At 34.1% G+C, this 19,028-nt stretch overlaps 2 protein-coding genes across 2 annotated transcripts; one reads left to right on the forward strand and one right to left on the reverse strand.

The window, feature by feature from the left end:
• The first annotated feature begins 4,127 nt into the window (after positions 1–4,127).
• LOC133696264 (uncharacterized) lies at positions 4,128–7,050 on the forward strand. Its single transcript, XM_062118404.1, has 6 exons — positions 4,128–4,258; positions 4,471–4,533; positions 4,627–4,706; positions 5,333–5,441; positions 5,964–6,123; positions 6,262–7,050. Exons 1-6 carry the CDS (start codon positions 4,256–4,258, stop codon positions 6,786–6,788), a joined length of 942 nt encoding a protein of 313 aa, XP_061974388.1. The 5' UTR covers positions 4,128–4,255; the 3' UTR covers positions 6,789–7,050.
• A 7,725-nt stretch (positions 7,051–14,775) lies between these two features.
• Positions 14,776–16,245, reverse strand: LOC133696601 (transcription factor TCP12-like). The gene has a single exon (XM_062118825.1). The coding sequence runs from the start codon at positions 16,243–16,245 to the stop codon at positions 14,776–14,778; it is 1,470 nt and encodes a 489-aa protein (XP_061974809.1).
• Positions 16,246–19,028: the final 2,783 nt, after the last annotated feature.

The raw sequence follows: 19,028 nt of genomic DNA on the forward strand, positions 1-19,028 counted from the left end.
TGTGTTTTAAAATATTTTTTTATTCGGAAAAATATCAAAATAATATATTTTTATTTTTTAAAAAATATTTTTGATATTAGCATATTAAAATAATTTAAAAATACTAAAAAAATAAATTTAAAATAAAATAATTTTTTTTTTTTAAAATACTTTTAAAACATAAACATAAAAAGGTAAAAACAAACTATATCTTAATCTTCAAGGAAAAGAAAGGAAAGCTTTAAGCAAATTACCAATCCCGTTAATAAGATAGTATCATTATCATTATGGTGTCGAACTACTTTAGGTTAATATCTTCTTCTCCCATGCCGTGCCGTCACAGCTACTCGTGTTTCCTACTTTCCTTGATATCTCATAAAACAAACAATTAATAGATATAATAATTAGTTGTCACTTTTATCAAATCGAGCATCATCATGGCAATCATGAACTTAAACCTACAAAATCTCTGTATCATCCCTTTCTGGAGATATAATGATAATATACTTAATACATGTACAAGCTCGAATTCACAATATCATACACCATGATCCATGAAATCTGCAATTTTATGGCTTCATGAGTGATCACAAGAAAATCAGGTGAAGCAGCAAAAGTTATAACAAGTAATTACATCATACAAGTACTCATGAAACCTCTCTCAAACCATCAATGGTGCAATGGGTTAGGACCGCTGGGGACGAGGCGCTTTTCGACACCATAACGTGGATCAATCTCACTTCGAGCTCGTTTCTTGTGCCCCTCTTCCTCAGGCATAGGTTGTTGGTGATGTTTTTGAAATGGGGTGAAGTCGAATTTCCTAGCAACAACTTTTCTGTTGAGGAAAGGGCGATAAGAGAATGTTGATGATTTGCTTATGCTGTTGATTTGGTCTTTGGTGCTGTTGATCTTGGACTTGAAATTACACAATTCATGAAACACTAGCAAGAGAAGGGAGAGCCAAAAAACGACGCATAGAGTGTGAAAAATTCTCAAGGCCATGGAGGAAGAGTAGGAGGAGAAGGGTTTGAAGAGGAAGCATGGAGCAAGAAATGATCAGGAGCGAAAGGGAGGAAAGAATTAGTTTCTAGATGAGGAAATTCTAGAAATTTGACAGCTTGAAAATGTAGGAGAGCACTGAAAGTTTTGCGTGTTCTTTTTTCACCTTTCATGAGAGATTTGCTTGCACCTTTTCATGCTAATTTATTGCTGAAAGAGAAAGGAGAGGAGGGGTAGACCCTTTCTCAATGAGAGTTCCTTATAAATCAAGCATCAAAAAGGAGTCATTATAAGTACAATTGTCAAACCGCGAATTATATCACGTTTGATTATGTTTGTCTTTCAACCGCTTAAAACCAAATATAGAGCTAGTGTATATATATATATATATATATATATATATGCGCTAGGACCTGTCTAGCTAGTCTCGCTCTCTCTCTAGAAGCATGATTGTGTGGAAGGGAAGATCCACACGGGGTTTGAGTGAATTGCAACTAAATAAAGGGGTGGGGAATATGCAATCCACATTTTCCATGGCTAAAGCAATGTGGGTACTGTTTGCAAAAAGTAAGGGACAAAGCAACAGATATCGAACTGTGTACAATAATGTTATGTTCAAATTCCATGTGTATACAATTAAGTTCTCAAAAAATAAAATAAATAATACATGTATAAATATGAGCGTAAATTAGTATAATCTTACAATCTAAAAAATTGGAAATCTATTCTATATTCTGCCAAAAAAATAAAAAACATGCTGGGACATTAGCAAAATTTGGTAATGCTTGTTTTCTAGGTGATGTTTGGCATTGCAATTTTCAAACCATGTTTTTAATTTTAAAATAATTTTGTGTTTTTTTGAATCACTTTAATATGTTCATGTAAAAAATAAATTTTAAAATTATTATTTTAATTTATTTTTAAATAAAAAATATTTAAAAAATTAACCTTTACTAATTCCAAAAGAGATAGTAACTTGGTCATGTGGCTGGAAAATAGGAAGATACCCAGTGATCTGTGCCTTTCAATTATTAATTAGTGGAAGTTCAACACAATATTGAGGTTCATTTTTGTATTACAGTTCAATTGAATTTTTAAAATCTTTTGAATTTTTTTAATTTTAAATTATTTTTTTATATGATTATTTTGATATCAAAAATAATTTTTTTAAAATAATTTTTTAATATATTTCAAAACAATGCTTTAAAAAACAATAAAAAATACACTAAAAAAATAAAAAATCCTTTACTTTCTTCCTCGCAATCAAAATCCTCACAGTATATGTGGGGTACTTGCCAATTGCTACATGGCAACAGCAGTTGCTGCCTCCCTGTGGATAACAGGAATTGCAATATTAATTCTACAGGACAGTTTTTAAATTGGAGGAGCCTAGCCCCTTTTAAAATTATTATGACATGAACTTAACATTTTGATTGTACACTTATCCCAATTGAAATCAATTCATTAATTTATATATCATTTATCATATCATGAGTTAGTAAAATGAATTCCGTAATATTAAAACAAAGAATTCGGCAAACTTATTATTTCTAGCATTATTTGAAAACCCTCAAAGGATCAAGTGGGATCGAATGATAAAACAAAGATTTATTTAGCTCGATGTATAAAGCTTAAAATTAATCTATTATAATTTTGAAGGATGTAGTTTAATTGGTTAGACTCTAAGTTTGTTTTCTAAACATCATCAATTCTAGTTTCACAAACCTTATAACTACTGGAGGCTTATATGAACATTAACTTCAAGGTCTGTGGGATTAGTCAATGTACACGCAAGCTGGTTCAAACATCCTTGTTAATAAAAAAAACCTATTATTAGTTTTTTCTTTTATTAAGATAACATACACACACGTACATGTCTTATTCATAAAAATTTCTAAAATTTTATTTTTGATATAAGCGTGATAAAGATCATTATGTTTATAGATGAGAAAAGCATAATATTTTTTTTATTGGGTGTGTGAAAACAGATAATTAAACCAATATATGCCAATTTATAAAAAATAGAAGAAGCATAAATCTTAAAGCATTAATTAATCTTATGTTAGTGAACTAAGATAACTAAATTAATTTAAGGTTTTTATATGTTATAATAAGGTAATTTTACATTTTTTTTTCACATGGACATATGGAGCCAGGTTAAAAATATTCCACGTACGCAACAAGATTTCAGTTAGGAAAAATTGGGTCTTTTCACTAAGATTTGGACAAAAAAACGTCAAATATAATTTAGCCTGAGGTAATATCACCGGCGATGAGAGGAAGGTAACTTTTTGTCCGGGAAACCACAAAATAAAATGTGATTCAAGCAATGTTTGACATGTGAACTCACATGTGGTAACTTTTAAGGGTTTTCAATGTTGATATAATTTAGTTTATTATTTTTACTCTTTTATCCTAAAAAGTGGAGATTTTTATTCTTTTCTTTTCTTTTCAACAGTGATAATTAACTATAATTAGGTGAATCTAAATTTGTGAATATTTTCATTAACCAGAACCCATATTTTTTTTTTCAAAAAAGTTTATGAAATCACATCCAACGCATATCATGGAAAACTGCTACTGAGCTATTTGAACTAAAGATTAATTTTATGTTGCGCTGTTATATAATTTAAATTCATCGATGTAAATAAAATAAAATGATATTTTATATTAATTTAAAATGAGAAATCGTTACTTTCTTCCCATCCATTATGATAACTATTCATAATAAAACCTTTTTTTCCATGAATAGAGAAGCAATTCACCGAAAATATTTAAAAATCTTATCACTAAAAAACTTTAAAATTTGTCATCGTAAGTATTTACATGCACGTGACATATATAATGTTATTACAGTGAGATCCAATATTATTAGGTGGGAGGTTGTCCATCAATTTTTCAACCCAATTAATTTTATTTTATTTTATTTTTTCTAAGAGGAATTATCTAATCTAAATTGAATATCACCTAATTACCTCACCCAAAAAATAACACTAGGAATTCAAAAAAAGAAAAAGAAAAAAAAAAAACAAAGCTAGACTATGTCCCAGCCCGTGTTCCAGAGTTATTGGGCCGACACGTGTTGACCCAAACCAAAAACCGACCTGAAATATGATTCTTAACCGCGTACGAACCCAACAGAATGTACAATAAATAGTAAATAAACTACCGCGTTTACACACACAGAGAGGATCGAATGTTTTGCAAAAAGGAAAAAACAAATTCCTGATAGAAAGCCTAGACAAGTCGATCTTGATTTCTATAACCAAAATCTAAAATGGTACGCTAATGTCTCTCTATAATACTCAGAATTAGGGTTTCTTTTTGTATTTTCTTTTCGTTAATGATTTGAATTTAGGGTTTCGATTTCTATTCTATCATTGTAAACTCGTTCCTCGATGAAAAAATTTTCATGATTTTAATTGAATTCACTTATGAGCTTGATTTTTTTTTCCTTACGATTCTAACTTGTTTTTTGTTGATCTATTGCAGTCTTCGCTTGCGGCAGCTAGAGCAGATAATTTTTACTACCCGCCGGAATGGTCCCCGAAGAAGGTACCGAAACCGGGCTCTATCGTATTGTAAATTAGTTAATTTCTGAGCAGAGAGGGATTCTGACATTGATTTTTCTTTTTTTTCCCCTTTCAGGGTGGGTTGAACAAATTTCATGGGCAACATGCTTTGAGAGAGAGAGCAAGAAAGCTGGACCAGGGTATTTTGATTATAAGGTATGCATTGTGGTTTTGTCTCGAATTTTCATATTTTATGCACACATTTAGCAGAGGAAGTTGCCGATTCTAGTACGGGTTAGGATTGAAGAAATTCCATCAGTAAAAGATGTAATTTGACTGGAAAATGGAGAATATGTATGCTAAATCAAATGTTAGTTGTTTCTCTGCTCTAGTAACAGATCATGGGGTTAACTGAATAACTGAGGAAAGCATGGATATAGAGCATTTCAGGTTAAAGAAATAATCTTGATTGGAAAATCCCCTTTTTTGTGTTGTTATCGCAATATATTCAAGATTTTTTCTTAGTCTAAATTCATCTAACTTGATGAAAGTTTGACAATGTTTCATATGAAATACGGAATTTTTGTAACCGTGAAAAGTAATAAATATATGGTGATGTTTGATTTGGGTTTATGGTGATGACTGGAGAGGGTGAAAATGAGAGCAAAACATAAAAAAAGATACTGTTGCCGAAGTTCTTTTTCAACAGTTTTTAACTGCTGATCACAAATTGATCACTATGCAGATGAAAAGCCTATATAAGAGGTATTTTAAATGTTTCTTAACTAGCTGCCCAATTTCCACTACCTTTAATTGTATGGCGTAATTTTCTTGCTTTTCAGGTTTGAAATGCCCTTCAATATATGGTGTGGTGGTTGCAATTCTATGATTGCAAAGGGTGTTCGGTTCAACGCAGAGAAAAAGCAAGTGGGAAATTATTATTCTACAAAGGTAACTCTTAACAACTGATTCCAAATGCTTCTGATAATTTTGCATGGAAAACTAGAAGCACAACAAAGGAGCACAGTCTATGATCTGCACGTGTGCAACATACACACTTGCAATCATTAGCACACATATGTTCCTGCATCTGTACACACACACACACACACACACACACACACACACACACACACAGACCCTGCTGATATGTTATTCTCGCATACGCTTGATTTTAGTCCACGAAGGACATGCCATCTCCTAGCACCAAACAAGTTTATTCCATGGTGGTGTCTTGTATGTGTGAAAATGGTTCATTTACTTGCTTGTGCACTCCTGCATGTGTGCTTGTACCACACACATAGGATACCGAGTCTGTTGGCATGCTGTCCTGTTTATAGTTGTTTTTAAATCCTCAGAAAAGCTCATCTTCCAATCAATTTTGAAAGCTGCTGGTCGACTTGATTCTGTGTGTTATTTTTATATAATTTTTATAAATCTCTTTTCTTAATGGCTTGTTCTTGCTTTCTTCAGATATGGAGCTTTACCATGAAATCTGCATGCTGCAAACATGAAATTGTTATCCAGACAGATCCAAAAAATTGTGAGTATGTGATTCTTAGCGGGGCTCAACGAAAAAATGAGGAGTTTGATATTGAGGATGCAGAAACATTTGCTCTCCCTGCTGATGAAGGTTGGTATTTACTCTGATGAAATTACAATACTGCTTTGCAAGTCTGCATGGAATACCAGTCCGTCATTTCTTATTGGCCATGCAAACATAAACCTTTTTTCCTTGACCCAACATCTTGACTTCATTCTTTTTTTCCAGAGAGAGGCAAGCTTGCTGATCCATTTTACCGTCTTGAACATCAGGAAGAGGATTTGCAGAAGAAGAAAGAAGCTGAACCCATTCTAGTTCGTCTTCAGCGAGTATCAGATGCCAGGCATTTAGATGACTATTCCCTCAACAAGGCTCTTCGTGCCCAAATGAGGAGTCAAAAGAAAAGAGTTGCTGAAGAAGAGGCCACTTCCAAGAAAATGGGTCTTGGGATACGCTTGCTTCCGACAACTGAAGAAGATGCTGCCTCTGCAGCTCATGTGAAGTTCTCTTCCAAGTTTGACAAAAATAGGAAGGATAAGCGAGCATTGATCAGTGCTGATTCAATTTTTTCTGGGTCATCTGGTTCTTCCATGTCCAATAAGAAACGTTTGGAGCTAGAATCCAAGAGAAGGAAAATCAGTGCCTCTGCAGCCTCTAATTTGCTAACGGGGGGATTCAAGCCATCATCGTGGTCACAGGGTACTGTTTCTGGCAGCAGGCATAAGCAAAATTCCGTGAGTGCCAGACTTTTTTAGCGATGGTTCCCCGATGTTATGAAAGAGCCGATTCTTTTCATCTTAAGGCTTTAGATCACCTTGTTTGGATAGGACTTTTATTTTTTGGGCCATCCTTTGCCTGGTGTAAATGGCTCTGGATCTTTGTACATACGAACTTACTGCCTGGCTTGTCTTTTTCCCTCCCCTGGCCCCTCTTGTCTAGGGATCCGTATATTGGATGTATAACCAGTGTCGTGTGCACTTGTTTCAATAGTGAAATGAAATGACAGTGTTATCAAAAGATTTCTGGCTGTCTTCCCTCTCCCACCTCATTTGTTTTACGATCAACTAGCGTATATTTCATTTTTATTGCATTTCTAATGGTTATTAATCCGTGTCATCCTTCCCAAAATGATTCGTTGTATACCTGTAAATTGTAATTTGAGGCCATTGTCATATTCTTTCTTCATTTGTCTTGGAAAGGGTAGGGAAGCCAATGTAGTAAGAGATTTTGAAACTCTTGCTTACTTCATTGGTTCATTTAATTGGCCATCTCCGTGCCTCAAAATGTTTAAAAGCTTTCTCTCTCCCCTGTTTGTGTTCAGTTGTGGGCACACCTGAACATGTTTCAAACAAACAGCTGCTCTGGGGTAGATCATGTCAAAAAGAGTAATCGGCCATTGATAAAATACGCAGTCAATACTTTTCACTGATTTGGAGGGTAAGTTAAAATCTAAAAGAATCTAGGAAACCACAAAACATGAGATCACGCACAGAGCCATTTCATACCATTCCTTTTCCTGCATGCCACGCCCGAAGGCCCATATTTTAGTAGAATTTCTTCCATTTCCTCTCAATGAAATAAGTTAGCAAAGAAAACTAAAAATCAAACAGGGACGATGACTTCCTTCTATCATCCAATACATACTACTCTCCCTGTGCACTACCCTATAATTGACAAAGGAAGATTTTTTGTCAGGCAGCAGTGTAGGGATACTTTCAAACAACAGTTTCTGTCCAGTTTTCTGTGCGCTTTTATTCCCTCCAAGATTTGGTAACTGTATAGTTTACAGAATCCCTAAATGCAGATGTGCGTAGACACCGGATCAGGACAATAAACACTGCACGGACTCAATTCATAAATTCCGGATCATCAACTTTGCACAGTAGTGCTGCAAAAATAAAAGAAGCAAGCAAACGAAGCAGACAGATATCATCATTTTAAATCTCTCCATCCATAATCTACTCTGCACACTTCTTTTTGGCTTATTTACCCACTCTCCCCCTCAACCAAAAGAAAGAAAAGAAATGATCCTGCACAAGCACGATTCTTTGTCACAGAACAGCAATTAATGCAGCTTTAGCACCGTAACCGGCAACAAGGCTATGCTACACGGACTGTAAGCAGTGCACCTAACACTACTATAAGATCACGCAACTGAGCCAAAAGAATCAGATAAAATCAAGTGACCCTTATAAAAAAAATACTCCATACAGTGATATGCCAGGTACGTGCTGTCAGTGATTGCTGTTGACTTTACTAGCCTATCATTCGTCTCCAATTCAATTTAACAGAATGAGGAGGCTTCTTTCTTTTTGGCTTCACGCATAAACAACACCACATACTTTCTCTTCTCACAGTTCTCTCCAATAATGGATGCTTATGGATAATGGAATTTGCAGATGGCAGAGGTCCTCTCTTTTCCGGGCTTTTTGCTTCAACAGGATCGCCTGATGAGCTGTCTCTTTCCTTGGCGTGCTTATTCGATCAATATTATGGTGCACCACTTTTCATCGTTAGTAATTTTTCATGTTTGATTTATACATTTATTTAATTATATTACTCCATTCTAATTATATGATCATCTTTGTTTTTGTAGAGTTTTCCCATATACTAGTATGGTTTAATTTATAACTATGTTAAACTCCCAGAAGAATATTGTCAGGAGATCAACCAGCAGCTTACAGAAGTACTTCAGGTTGGTTCGATCGATCTTCATTGTTTATTAGTTTGTCTATCTCTCCCTTCTCTCATGTTTCATGTTTAATTTTACATGCAATTAGATAATAGCTTTTGAAGTAGCAGGGATTAATTAATTGCAGAAATGATAACATCACCAATAAATTATGTTAATTGATTTAATATCATGATTTTATTGCATTTTGCACGAATCAGATTTATTATTAATTATCGTATTGTTTAAATCTTGAATTTAAAAATAGACGTGTAATATGATGTTTGCCTCACATATTAGATACTTGAATACCCATGGTTCCTTGCAATTTATATGGTATTTTTAATCTAGGATTAATAAAATTTCACCGTGTATAATATGGAAGTATTAAAAAAAACGAATTAATAAAAAATGATTGATTTCATAATTTAAATATAATCCAACCATGAGTGGTACTGTCAAATTATAATTAAGCCATGTTATCCTTAGTCTCAATTGACATACAAACTAATCCAAAGTTAATTTAACTATCAAACAAAAAAAATCATAGATTAGTTATGTTAATTCATTTTTAGAGTCTCCATGTTATCCTTTTCAAATACATTTTTAATAGATGGAATCGGGAAAAAAAATTATAAGAAAGAAAAACATAAACATAAATATTATTAAATTAAATACAAACAAATAATTGTTTTCGTACTCCATTCCAAGAAATTATAGCTCAGAACACCAACAGTGTAAAAAATCTTCCAAACAATAATCGATTCTTTCAATAATATAAATCAATAAAGAAGCAAGTTGTATTACCATTTCTCATTAATAAATTATTCAAGATTGTCAATTAATATCAGTCTTCTCCGACCAATTAAAAATTAACAGCCTTCCGATCTTTATTAAAAAAAAAAACAATTATGAAGGGAATAAAAAAATATCAATAAACAAACACCTGGATGGGAGCAAAATTAGATAATCTAAAACCATAAAGATCCATTAAATAGCTAGACAATTTTTCTTATTATCAATCTTTCAGTAGACAAGCAAAGAAACTGTGGAGGACGGAGAGTTACCGCATGCATCTTGACCAGTCGTTATTATTATTATTATTATATTAACTACTAGCTAGCTAGATAGCAGCCAATGAACAGGCAACTAACTGCATCCTCGCAATATTTAGCAGCAGGCTTTTAATTTATTAGTCGTGGTAGCTGGTACGCGTACGGGAGCCACCCGCTGCCAATACCGCTTACACAACACTATTTGCTACCTTTAATGATAATCTGAGGAGACGACGACGGCGTAACAATTACTGCTTTAAATGCTCTGATCTGGGCAACCTGAATTCACTTTTCCTAATTTGTCACTTGTTTACTCTCTCGAACTAAACGTGGATATTATATTACTGTTCATAATTTCACTAGCACTCTCGCTATCATTGTCATTACACACACTCAAGCCAGTTTAAATGACTTCGATTAATTCTGTTTATATATATATATATATATATATATATATATATATATATATATATATATATCCTCCAAGTAAAAGTTATTGAGAACTATAAAGAACATATATCCATCCATGGGATTCCAAGTGACTGGATCAATGAAAGTTTAAGATCTATTAAATGATATCTATATTTTTCACAAACATTCATTTTCTATTTGAATTTTCTTATATAATTTAATTCATAATAAATTTTACATCGAACTCACAAATGCTTGTATTTTTTAATTATGCCAAGATCATTAAAGGAAAATTAAAGCGAAATCGTTGTCTTTCGTTATCTGGAGATTTAATTGGTATGAGCTACTACTTTACCTTTTCTGCTATTGGTTTAAGCCTGTATGGTGTTCGTTATAGGAGTTCTTTGTTCAGGCAAAAATGTTTCTTGAACTGCAACTATCTGCATAATTGCTTGTTGTGTCCTTTATTTTTATTTTTATTTTATTTTATAATAATCAAGTGTATTAATTAAAAAATAGTCATTTAAAAGATAATTTCTGAAAAATTAAATCATTGTTTAGAGGAAAATGAAATGATTGCATTACAAATTAGAGAAGAGTAGAACAAAAAAAAGCATAGATAAATTAAATTAGTTATGTATATTTGTCCATATTCGAATACTATATGTCCTACGAATGAGATTGTTACTAGTTTAGCTAAAATTAGACTCACTATACTTTAGCCAAAACAACAGTCCATGCAAGATCAAATAGAAACTGAAATCTCAATTTGACTGCACATTGTTAAAAACTAGATCAATTTTTATGAGTCAAACACTCTACGCTATGCAAATAAAAAAGATATTTCAAGCCTGAAACTGAAATCTATCTTTCACTAAAAAAACCACTAATATATTAATAAATTCAGAGTCGGAGGGATGCACAGTTTACTCCCCACCATTATAAGAATTTGCCCAAAATTACCAAGTACTAGAACAATTGAATAACAAATGATTTTAAGTCTCTCGTTCTACAGCACAAAATGAAAATCTGTATTGCTCTACTGGTAAAAACCAGCGTCTAGGAAGAAAGTCACATGTAGAAAGTTAATTTTGAACGATCACCACATAACTATCTGTATTTTGGGTGGATCTATTTTAAGCTATGCAATAAATTTAAAATGACTAGACCCTCCAAAAACAAGTTTGTCAATAAAAAAACTATACAATTTGAATTTGAACGAGTAGTTATCATCCTTGTTTGAATCTTCCGATTTGAAAGGTGCATTCCTTCTAGAATAATATATAAACTTTCTGCCTGTTCCTACTAAAAAAAGAATAATCCCCGATGCAAATAAAGCTTTCATGTCCATATTCCATTTAACTAATACTGAAATAGACATGAGAATTATAATTTTAAAAGCCCATCTCCCACCCAAAAATCCTCTCAGGAAAGATGTAGTCTTATCATCTCCCACCTTAAATCTGACACAATTTGTAATTGCATCTGATACTATTTTATTATCAGAGAATGGTAATCCATTCGCAAAACTGTCTATGTTGCCTCTGCCTCTGCGTAGCTTGCTGCTGCTGTTTTGGTGCAGTACTGTTCCTCTTTTCTCCTCGCTGGATATTTCATTCTTTAGAGCTTTTAAATGGTATCGATCTCCTGGCACCCCTGCTGCTGTTTTGATGCAGTACTGTTCCTCTTTTCTCCTTTAGAGCTTTTAAATGGTATCGATCTCCTGGCATATCGGGGGTGGGGTGTGTGTGTGTGTGTGTGTGTGGGGGGGGGGGGGGCTCGGGGGGGTATAATTGAGTTTTCACCAAGTTGGTAACCTATAATATATGGATTATGTTGTGTGAATTTGTGTTGACTAAAGTAACATATTTCACTGTGAAAATGATATATAGTTAATGTATTTATCATGACTACTTGATTTACTTGAGCATTGTTGTGCTAGCCTTGGACAGTAAACAAGTCTTCCTCAAGTGTACTTAATGCTCGAATGTGTGTGATTTTAGAGCTTCGTTACTTTATCATTCATCAGCTATGATACATATGTTGAATCATGAATTATTGATTGTTAGTAGTTAGTCGAAATATCTATATACATAGTTACAGTATCATTCTAAATGATGTGCAACCAAAATTCTGGCCAGTAAGGCTCCATTTTGTACTTTTCTATTTTCTTCAAACAATATGCATTATATATAGATCAACAAACTCATTATTTGTAGAACCCAGATCATGTCGTGCCATTCCAAGCTCATCTAGCATGAACATTGATGATCTATCTATACATAACAACTGAAGAATTGCATAATTCAAGTAAACATTAAGCTCTGAACAGCTGTGTCTACCAATTAATGAGATATTACTTTCATGTCAGTGGAAAGAACACTATGTTGCTTGTTTATATGATTCAATAGTTTAGATTTCTTCATGTTGCACTATAAGCAAGATCCAGATACAAAAGGTCATAAAGTTACTGGTTTCAGTAATCGCATCTAAGTAAGACCTTTTTTGATATGGAATTTAAAATCCATTTCTTCACAGTTCTGCTTCTTTCAATCATACTACTAGTCATGATACTGATCGCTGGAGCCTAATTGCTGAAAGAAATGGAAATCTGGCAAGGTACAAATGAAAATATATTTACCTAGGAGCCATTTGGCCGTGTTAAATTATTAATGCACTTGATGAAATGGTTCTAGAATAGAAGCTCTATGAAGATGCTGGATATATGCAGACTTCGAAGAGATGGAATTCTAATCTAGAGTGAGTCGACCGGTGAAAATTGTGGCTGATATTAGCTTTGTACAGAAGTAACAAACGATCTAGAATATTTATCTAGATATGGAGGTAGTAAATCTAGAATGATAGGCAGCTGTTAAACACTTGTGCAAGAGTGCCTTAAGTCGGTGAAACCTTGCTACAAACAGCCCGGGCACCCATTAGTTATAAATAAAAGCTTCTGCCTTGTATACTACAAAGTCGTAGTAACTTGAGTTCTTCTTTCTATCCCACGGTTCTTCAATTTATTTCTCAATCCTTTTTATTCACAACTAAATTAACTAAACACCTAAACTATCACACTACTTTCAACTTAACCCATAAACACTAAAATCTTTCTACTAAATCCCCCAACTACTCCCTAAGATCCTGAAGAGCAACTCTGCTCATTCTACACTATAAAATCCTATCAGGCTGTACCCCATATTGCTTCCTGGAAATTGCAAGATCCCGAAATAAACACCATATAAAGGCTTTTGGTTACCTGGGAACCACACTTGAGGTTTTCTCTTACCCGTGAACCAATGCTGCTCTCCAAAAAAGCTTTCGTTAGACCACTATATATGCGCGCCTTTTTCATTCCCAGCAAAAAAATAAATGCTGCCTCGTTCTTTAACTAGCTAGTATATATATAGAAGATAATAAATAGGTAATGTATCTAATTTAGTGTTTAGTGGCAATTGGTGTTTTGTCAAAATCTCCAGTTACTGAGAGAATTCTTTGGGGGATAAATCGTCACCATTTGTTACTCTAAGAAACATCAAAGTCCAAAAATGGACAACATTATTGAACATTGTGTTTAGCCCAGCTATGTAAGTTGAAATTTGTGGGAATTCTATCTTTACAGATGATTCCATTTCACCCCAGATTAGACATAAATATATAGAATAAAAAGCGTCTGAAATATTTACGCATGCATGCTTATTCAACTTTTCCCTGGATTTTTCTCTCTCGGCAACTGCTATTTGTCAACTTCATAACTTTGAAGTGATTTAAATTTTTGTACAAGAGAAAAGCAGGATCTACGTTGCGATTTTGCTGTAAATATTGTCGTCTTCACGAACATAGAAATTATGCTGATAAAAATCCCCCGAAAAATATCATGTATTCTATAGGCTGAACTTTCATGTAGCCTTTGCTTATTTTCTGATTCTAGCTATACTTGATTTCTGATTCGAGCTATATATAGTTCAACTATGCTGAACTCGTTTAGCACTGTTTAGTAGCCTTTTTGGACAATTATCTCATAGCTGCAGGAAGATTAACAAAATATAGCAAATACAATGAATACTGACACGAAATACACAAACACGTTGCTAACAAAAACGAATGTGAAGACTTACACCTACATCTGTTAAAAAAAATTAGGGGAAGAGGTATTAGGGGAAGAGGTGGGTAGGGAAGCATGGTGGAAGACTATTCATTATATCATATTACTCTTTCAAGAGAAGAAATCTTATGGACTTGTACTTAGATTATAATGCTTTTCATAACACATTTATATTGTTTATAAAAAGTTCTAGATATTGAATAATCATATCATTGATTTTCTACAAACCTAAAATAACCAAAACCTAAAATAACTAAAATCACTTTGAATGTAGGTTTCAAAATTAATTCTAACACAAAATGCACATACACATTGCTAACAAAAACGAAAGTGAAGACTTACTCATACATCAACCCAATTTGTAGAAATGCTTACGATCTCTGAAAGAAATTATAAAGTTTTTCATTCTCCTTCCACCATTTAGAAAAGGATTCAATGGACATGAGTTCAACTCTCTAAGCAAACCTTGTCGGTTCAACTAACACAAGGTTTTAGATACTTCAATATAAGCGATCATAGTCTCTGGCAAAAATGTGACTGGAGGAGAATTGGTTTCCATTGTCAATTGTGGTGGTGGTCTTGAGAATTGAAATGGGATTTTGCTCATTGGGATTTGGCATGTTCATGAAAGCTGAATTAGGGCTTTCCTCAACATGGGCGTTTAATGTTGTCATGATCATTGTACTTAAGTTTGGTTCTAGGGCATGCGGGGTGGTCATGAAATTTGCATTAGGGTTTTGTGCTTGAACATTACCTGATGGTAGCTTCATGTTTGGCAGTGCATTATATTTATACTGGACTCTACCATTTGTCACGTCCCACTTCAGAGGAAACCCTGAAAACTCATCCTTCAAAGTAGCCCCACTTGGAACCTCAACACTCTCAGAAAAATCGAAAATCGAAGATGATCTTGGTGAATTTGTGATCCCAAAAAATTTGTCAATGATGCTGACATGATCCATTTGATGTGGCAGCAAGTGATGATGATTGTTGGATTCTTCTTCTTCATCAACTACCTTCACAGAAGAATTAATTTCTTGGCGTCCAGAAGCCAAATTTTCACCATATTCGAGGGTACTAGAGTACCCAAACTTTTCCAAATTGTCAGGGTTTGCTTGAGAAGACTGACTTGACTTGTTTATGCCTTTGTTCTTCATTTTCTCTCTTGTTCGATCCCTTGCCCTTGCTCTTGCTTTCTCCCTAGAATCTCTATCAACAGGATTAAAAACTGGTTTGTGCACTTTTTTGCTCCTTTTCTCTTTAGGTTTGCTCACTAATGAGTCACTCTTTGCCTCCATCACTCTCCTGTCTCCATTAGTGTCAGGTGTCAGCTTGATACCTGATACAACTTCACTCTCAGAAGTGGAAGAAACACTCTTGCCAGCACTAGTACTACTGCATTTTCTCACTTTTGGAACAGTATCTGTGAGCTCCTTGATCGCGGCCTTTGATTTTGTAAATAGCCACTCGATAGTTTTGCTTGCTTTATCGAAGCCGAGCATGTCTTGGAGATCAAAGAACTTTCTGGCAATTTGAAGTGATAACCTCATCCTTCGGTCTCTCGGCCCTTGAGCAGTATGGATCTTACTATGCCTGTCCTTCTTCCCTGTTCGCCGTTGACGAATTGGCTGCTTTGAAGTATTAACATTACCTTTCATCTTGCTATTAGTGAACTTTCTTGTACTTTCATCGTTTGAAGCTACTGGGTTAATCTCCTGAGTCTCAACTGCCAAAACATGAGTATTAGACCCAAAAACTCCCGGCTGCTGCTGCTGCTGCTGTTGTTGTGATAAGAGCTCACCTACCAGCAAATCATCATCATCGAGAAAGAGATCAGGGAAGTGCTGCAAGAACGACGTTGGAGAATAGTCTTCTATTGAGCTAGGGTTTTCTGGGTCAGCTAAAGTGCTTGCTATCATGGTAGGGTTTTCGTATTGAAAGGGATTGAAACTGCTACTTGAAGAAAACATAGCAGAACAGTACTATTTCTTTTGAAGAGCTATTTTTGGAGTGCTTTTAGCGTTTCTAAAATTGGAGCAAGATTGAAGGAAAATTAGCCCAAGGAACCTCTGTTTATGGGTGATAAAACTTTATCTTCATCTCTTTCCGAAATATAGAACAGTAGAAGTAGTAGTAGTGCAATTTGTGATTGTTGCTACGGTACACAGAAATGATACAGATAATAGGAGCTAGCTTTGATAGTGATTAAGTGTACGAAACTGAAGAGCCAGCCCACATTTCATTGGCAACAATTCACGTGGGCACAGGTGGTTGCCTGATAGGAACCGTTCTTGTTCTTTCTTTTTCAGAGAAAGATAAAAATAGATTGAAAGGTGAGGAAGTTTTTTGAGGAGCTTATGAGAGTAGCAGAGTAGAGTAGACAATAGACATGGCCACCTCTAGGAAACCTAGCTAGGGAGAGAGAGGGAAGAAGGACAAGTAATGATATCTGTGAAGCAGCAGAGTGAGAGCTAGGCATGTAAAAATGAGCCAAAGTTACTTTTACCACCATGGATGGGCAAAATTTTCTTTTGACTGGGAGACCAAATGTCACTTTCATTTCTCTGACTGTATCTTGTATTGTTGAATTTATTTTTTTTAAGAAAAAAAAGACCAAAAACAAGGTACGATTCTTTTGTGATTATTTACCTGAGCTTATCCCAGCTATTTTAATTTGTTTCCAAATGTTAATCCACAATTATCTTGTTCTTCAATTGTCAAGCGCCTTCCACCTGCCAAAGAATAATCTTGAAATTACTTAGGTTTGTTTAAACAGTATACAAACAAATACCAACCAGGCATCAATTGTTATGGATCTTTTAACATCATTTGGTTCTATCATATACCAAATTTGTTCAATATCAGAGAGATTTTAAATCCTATGATACCACTCCCATCCAGATCTCCTCCAACCCTTTTTTGTTATCCTTCCTTACAAACAACTCAATCACTTCTTCTAACAAGAATCTAATCTATGATGTCTTATAAATCATCTTAAATATCATTTTATTACTGATATATCAACATGTTTTATATATATTATTTTTGTTTAAAAATTATGTTTAAAAAAATCAAAAGTAGAATGATAACTTGATATTTTTGGGCTCAACGACTACACATTGAGCCCACACATATACATGTTTGGCTTGTTAAGCCTGACATCTTATGATCAGCAACTCGCCAAGCCCAAGTGGATACTAAACTGTTGATTTTTTTAGGTCCTGTATTGGGCCAAAAGACTCCGCTTGTCTTTTTTTTCTTGTGACCCTTAATATAAAATATTATGGTCAAGGATACTCATCTCTCTATATCTCTAAGTGTATAAAAATCTTCAAAATAACATATTAATTATCCCTCATTAATGATGGATCTTAGAGAATAGAAATAAATGAGAAATTTACCACAACAGAAGTAAATCATATACAAATACTTGAAAAAAAAACTATTGGATCATAAAAATATGTAATTTAATGTCTCAAGGATGGTCAACTTAAGTGCAACTCCAAAATAATGGACCAGCTGCTCTATGGTGGTGCCAAACCATTCCAATCTTCTATTTGGATAAAACTAAGCCCACCAAAAATGCAACTTTTTCTTTGGCTCCTTGTCCAAGACAAAGTAACCACAAGAGATTTTCTATTTCAGCATGACTACCTAACCCTTCAAGAGTCAAGATGCGCTTTCTGTAATAAAAGCCTGGAATCTACAAGTAACCTCTTTATTCACTGCCACTTCACTTGGAATATATGGATGAAATTGCTTGCTAATCGGGGTGTTTGTAGTGTTTTTCCAAAATCTTTTGATGATATGTGCTACCAATGATCCTCTATGGTTAAAGGCGAGCAGCAGAATCTCTCATGGGAGCTTCTTTTCTCTTGTGTTGTTTGGAATCTTTGGCTTCACCAAAATGATGTTATTTTTAATGACACTGCCCCAACTTTCAAATCTGTTTCTCCATGGTGCGCCAAAGTATTGCTTTATGGTTGAGGCTTGATTCCAACTCTTTAAACCTTAATTTAGAGAATGTTTAGTCGGGAGAAGTTGGTTTCTTAGGTTTTTGTTTTGTTCCTATTTTGTTGCTCTCCCTTGTTTCATGCAACAGTTTTAATGCTTTCCTTTTCTCTACTTGTTCATCTAATGTAAGTTAAGCTATTATCTTTGTAGTTTTTTTTCTTAATAAAATTTCGACTATTAAAAAAAAAAAAAAGGATGGTCAACTTAATATTCACCATTATGATCATAAATAATTCAATCTTCACATTATTAAAACTACCTTCACAACGTGGGGTCTTTCCTTACACAGTGTAAAGTGAAACGTGCTCCTTTCTTTACGCGTCTTTGATTTTATAAGTCGGCCTTAGGTTACTTAAAGCCACCCCAAGCAGCTTGATCAAATAAGCCAAGAAATTGTACTGGAAGGGGAAAAAAAAGCTAAATGTTAGAACTTATTAAATCTAATCCTTCAAGGAAACGGTGAAAGAAAAAAGACAATACTAAACTATGCATATAGCATGGTCGACTATTCTATTTCTCGAAAAGAAATTAAAGGCTGTGGTCAAATATTCATATATGATTTATATCAGGGTTTCGTGCCTACTGTAATCGTTTCGCATGACAGGATCAAATTAATTGAAACGTTGTAGATGGAGAAAGAATCCTTGAAATATTAACTTCTGGACATTAAAATTTTTTTTATAAGCAATAGATTGAATTAAAACGTCAAAAAAAGAGGCAAAAAAGAGACAAAAGCAAA

The sequence above is a fragment of the Populus nigra genome, chromosome 6 (genome assembly GCF_951802175.1).
Source record: "Populus nigra chromosome 6, ddPopNigr1.1, whole genome shotgun sequence".
NCBI lineage: Eukaryota > Viridiplantae > Streptophyta > Magnoliopsida > Malpighiales > Salicaceae > Populus > Populus nigra.

What these genes read in the sequence shown, in the direction of transcription:
- LOC133696264 (XM_062118404.1), top strand. An exon ending in CAGGGTATTTTGATTATAAG is followed by an intron (nt 4,707 to 5,332) that starts GTATGCATTGTG and finishes CTTGCTTTTCAG; the next exon opens with GTTTGAAATGCCCTTCAATA. An exon ending in GAAATTATTATTCTACAAAG is followed by an intron (nt 5,442 to 5,963) that starts GTAACTCTTAAC and finishes TGCTTTCTTCAG; the next exon opens with ATATGGAGCTTTACCATGAA.
- LOC133696601 (XM_062118825.1), bottom strand. Translation starts at nt 16,245, where the DNA reads ATGTTTTCTTCAAGTAGCAGTTTCAATCCCTTTCAATACGAAAACCCT.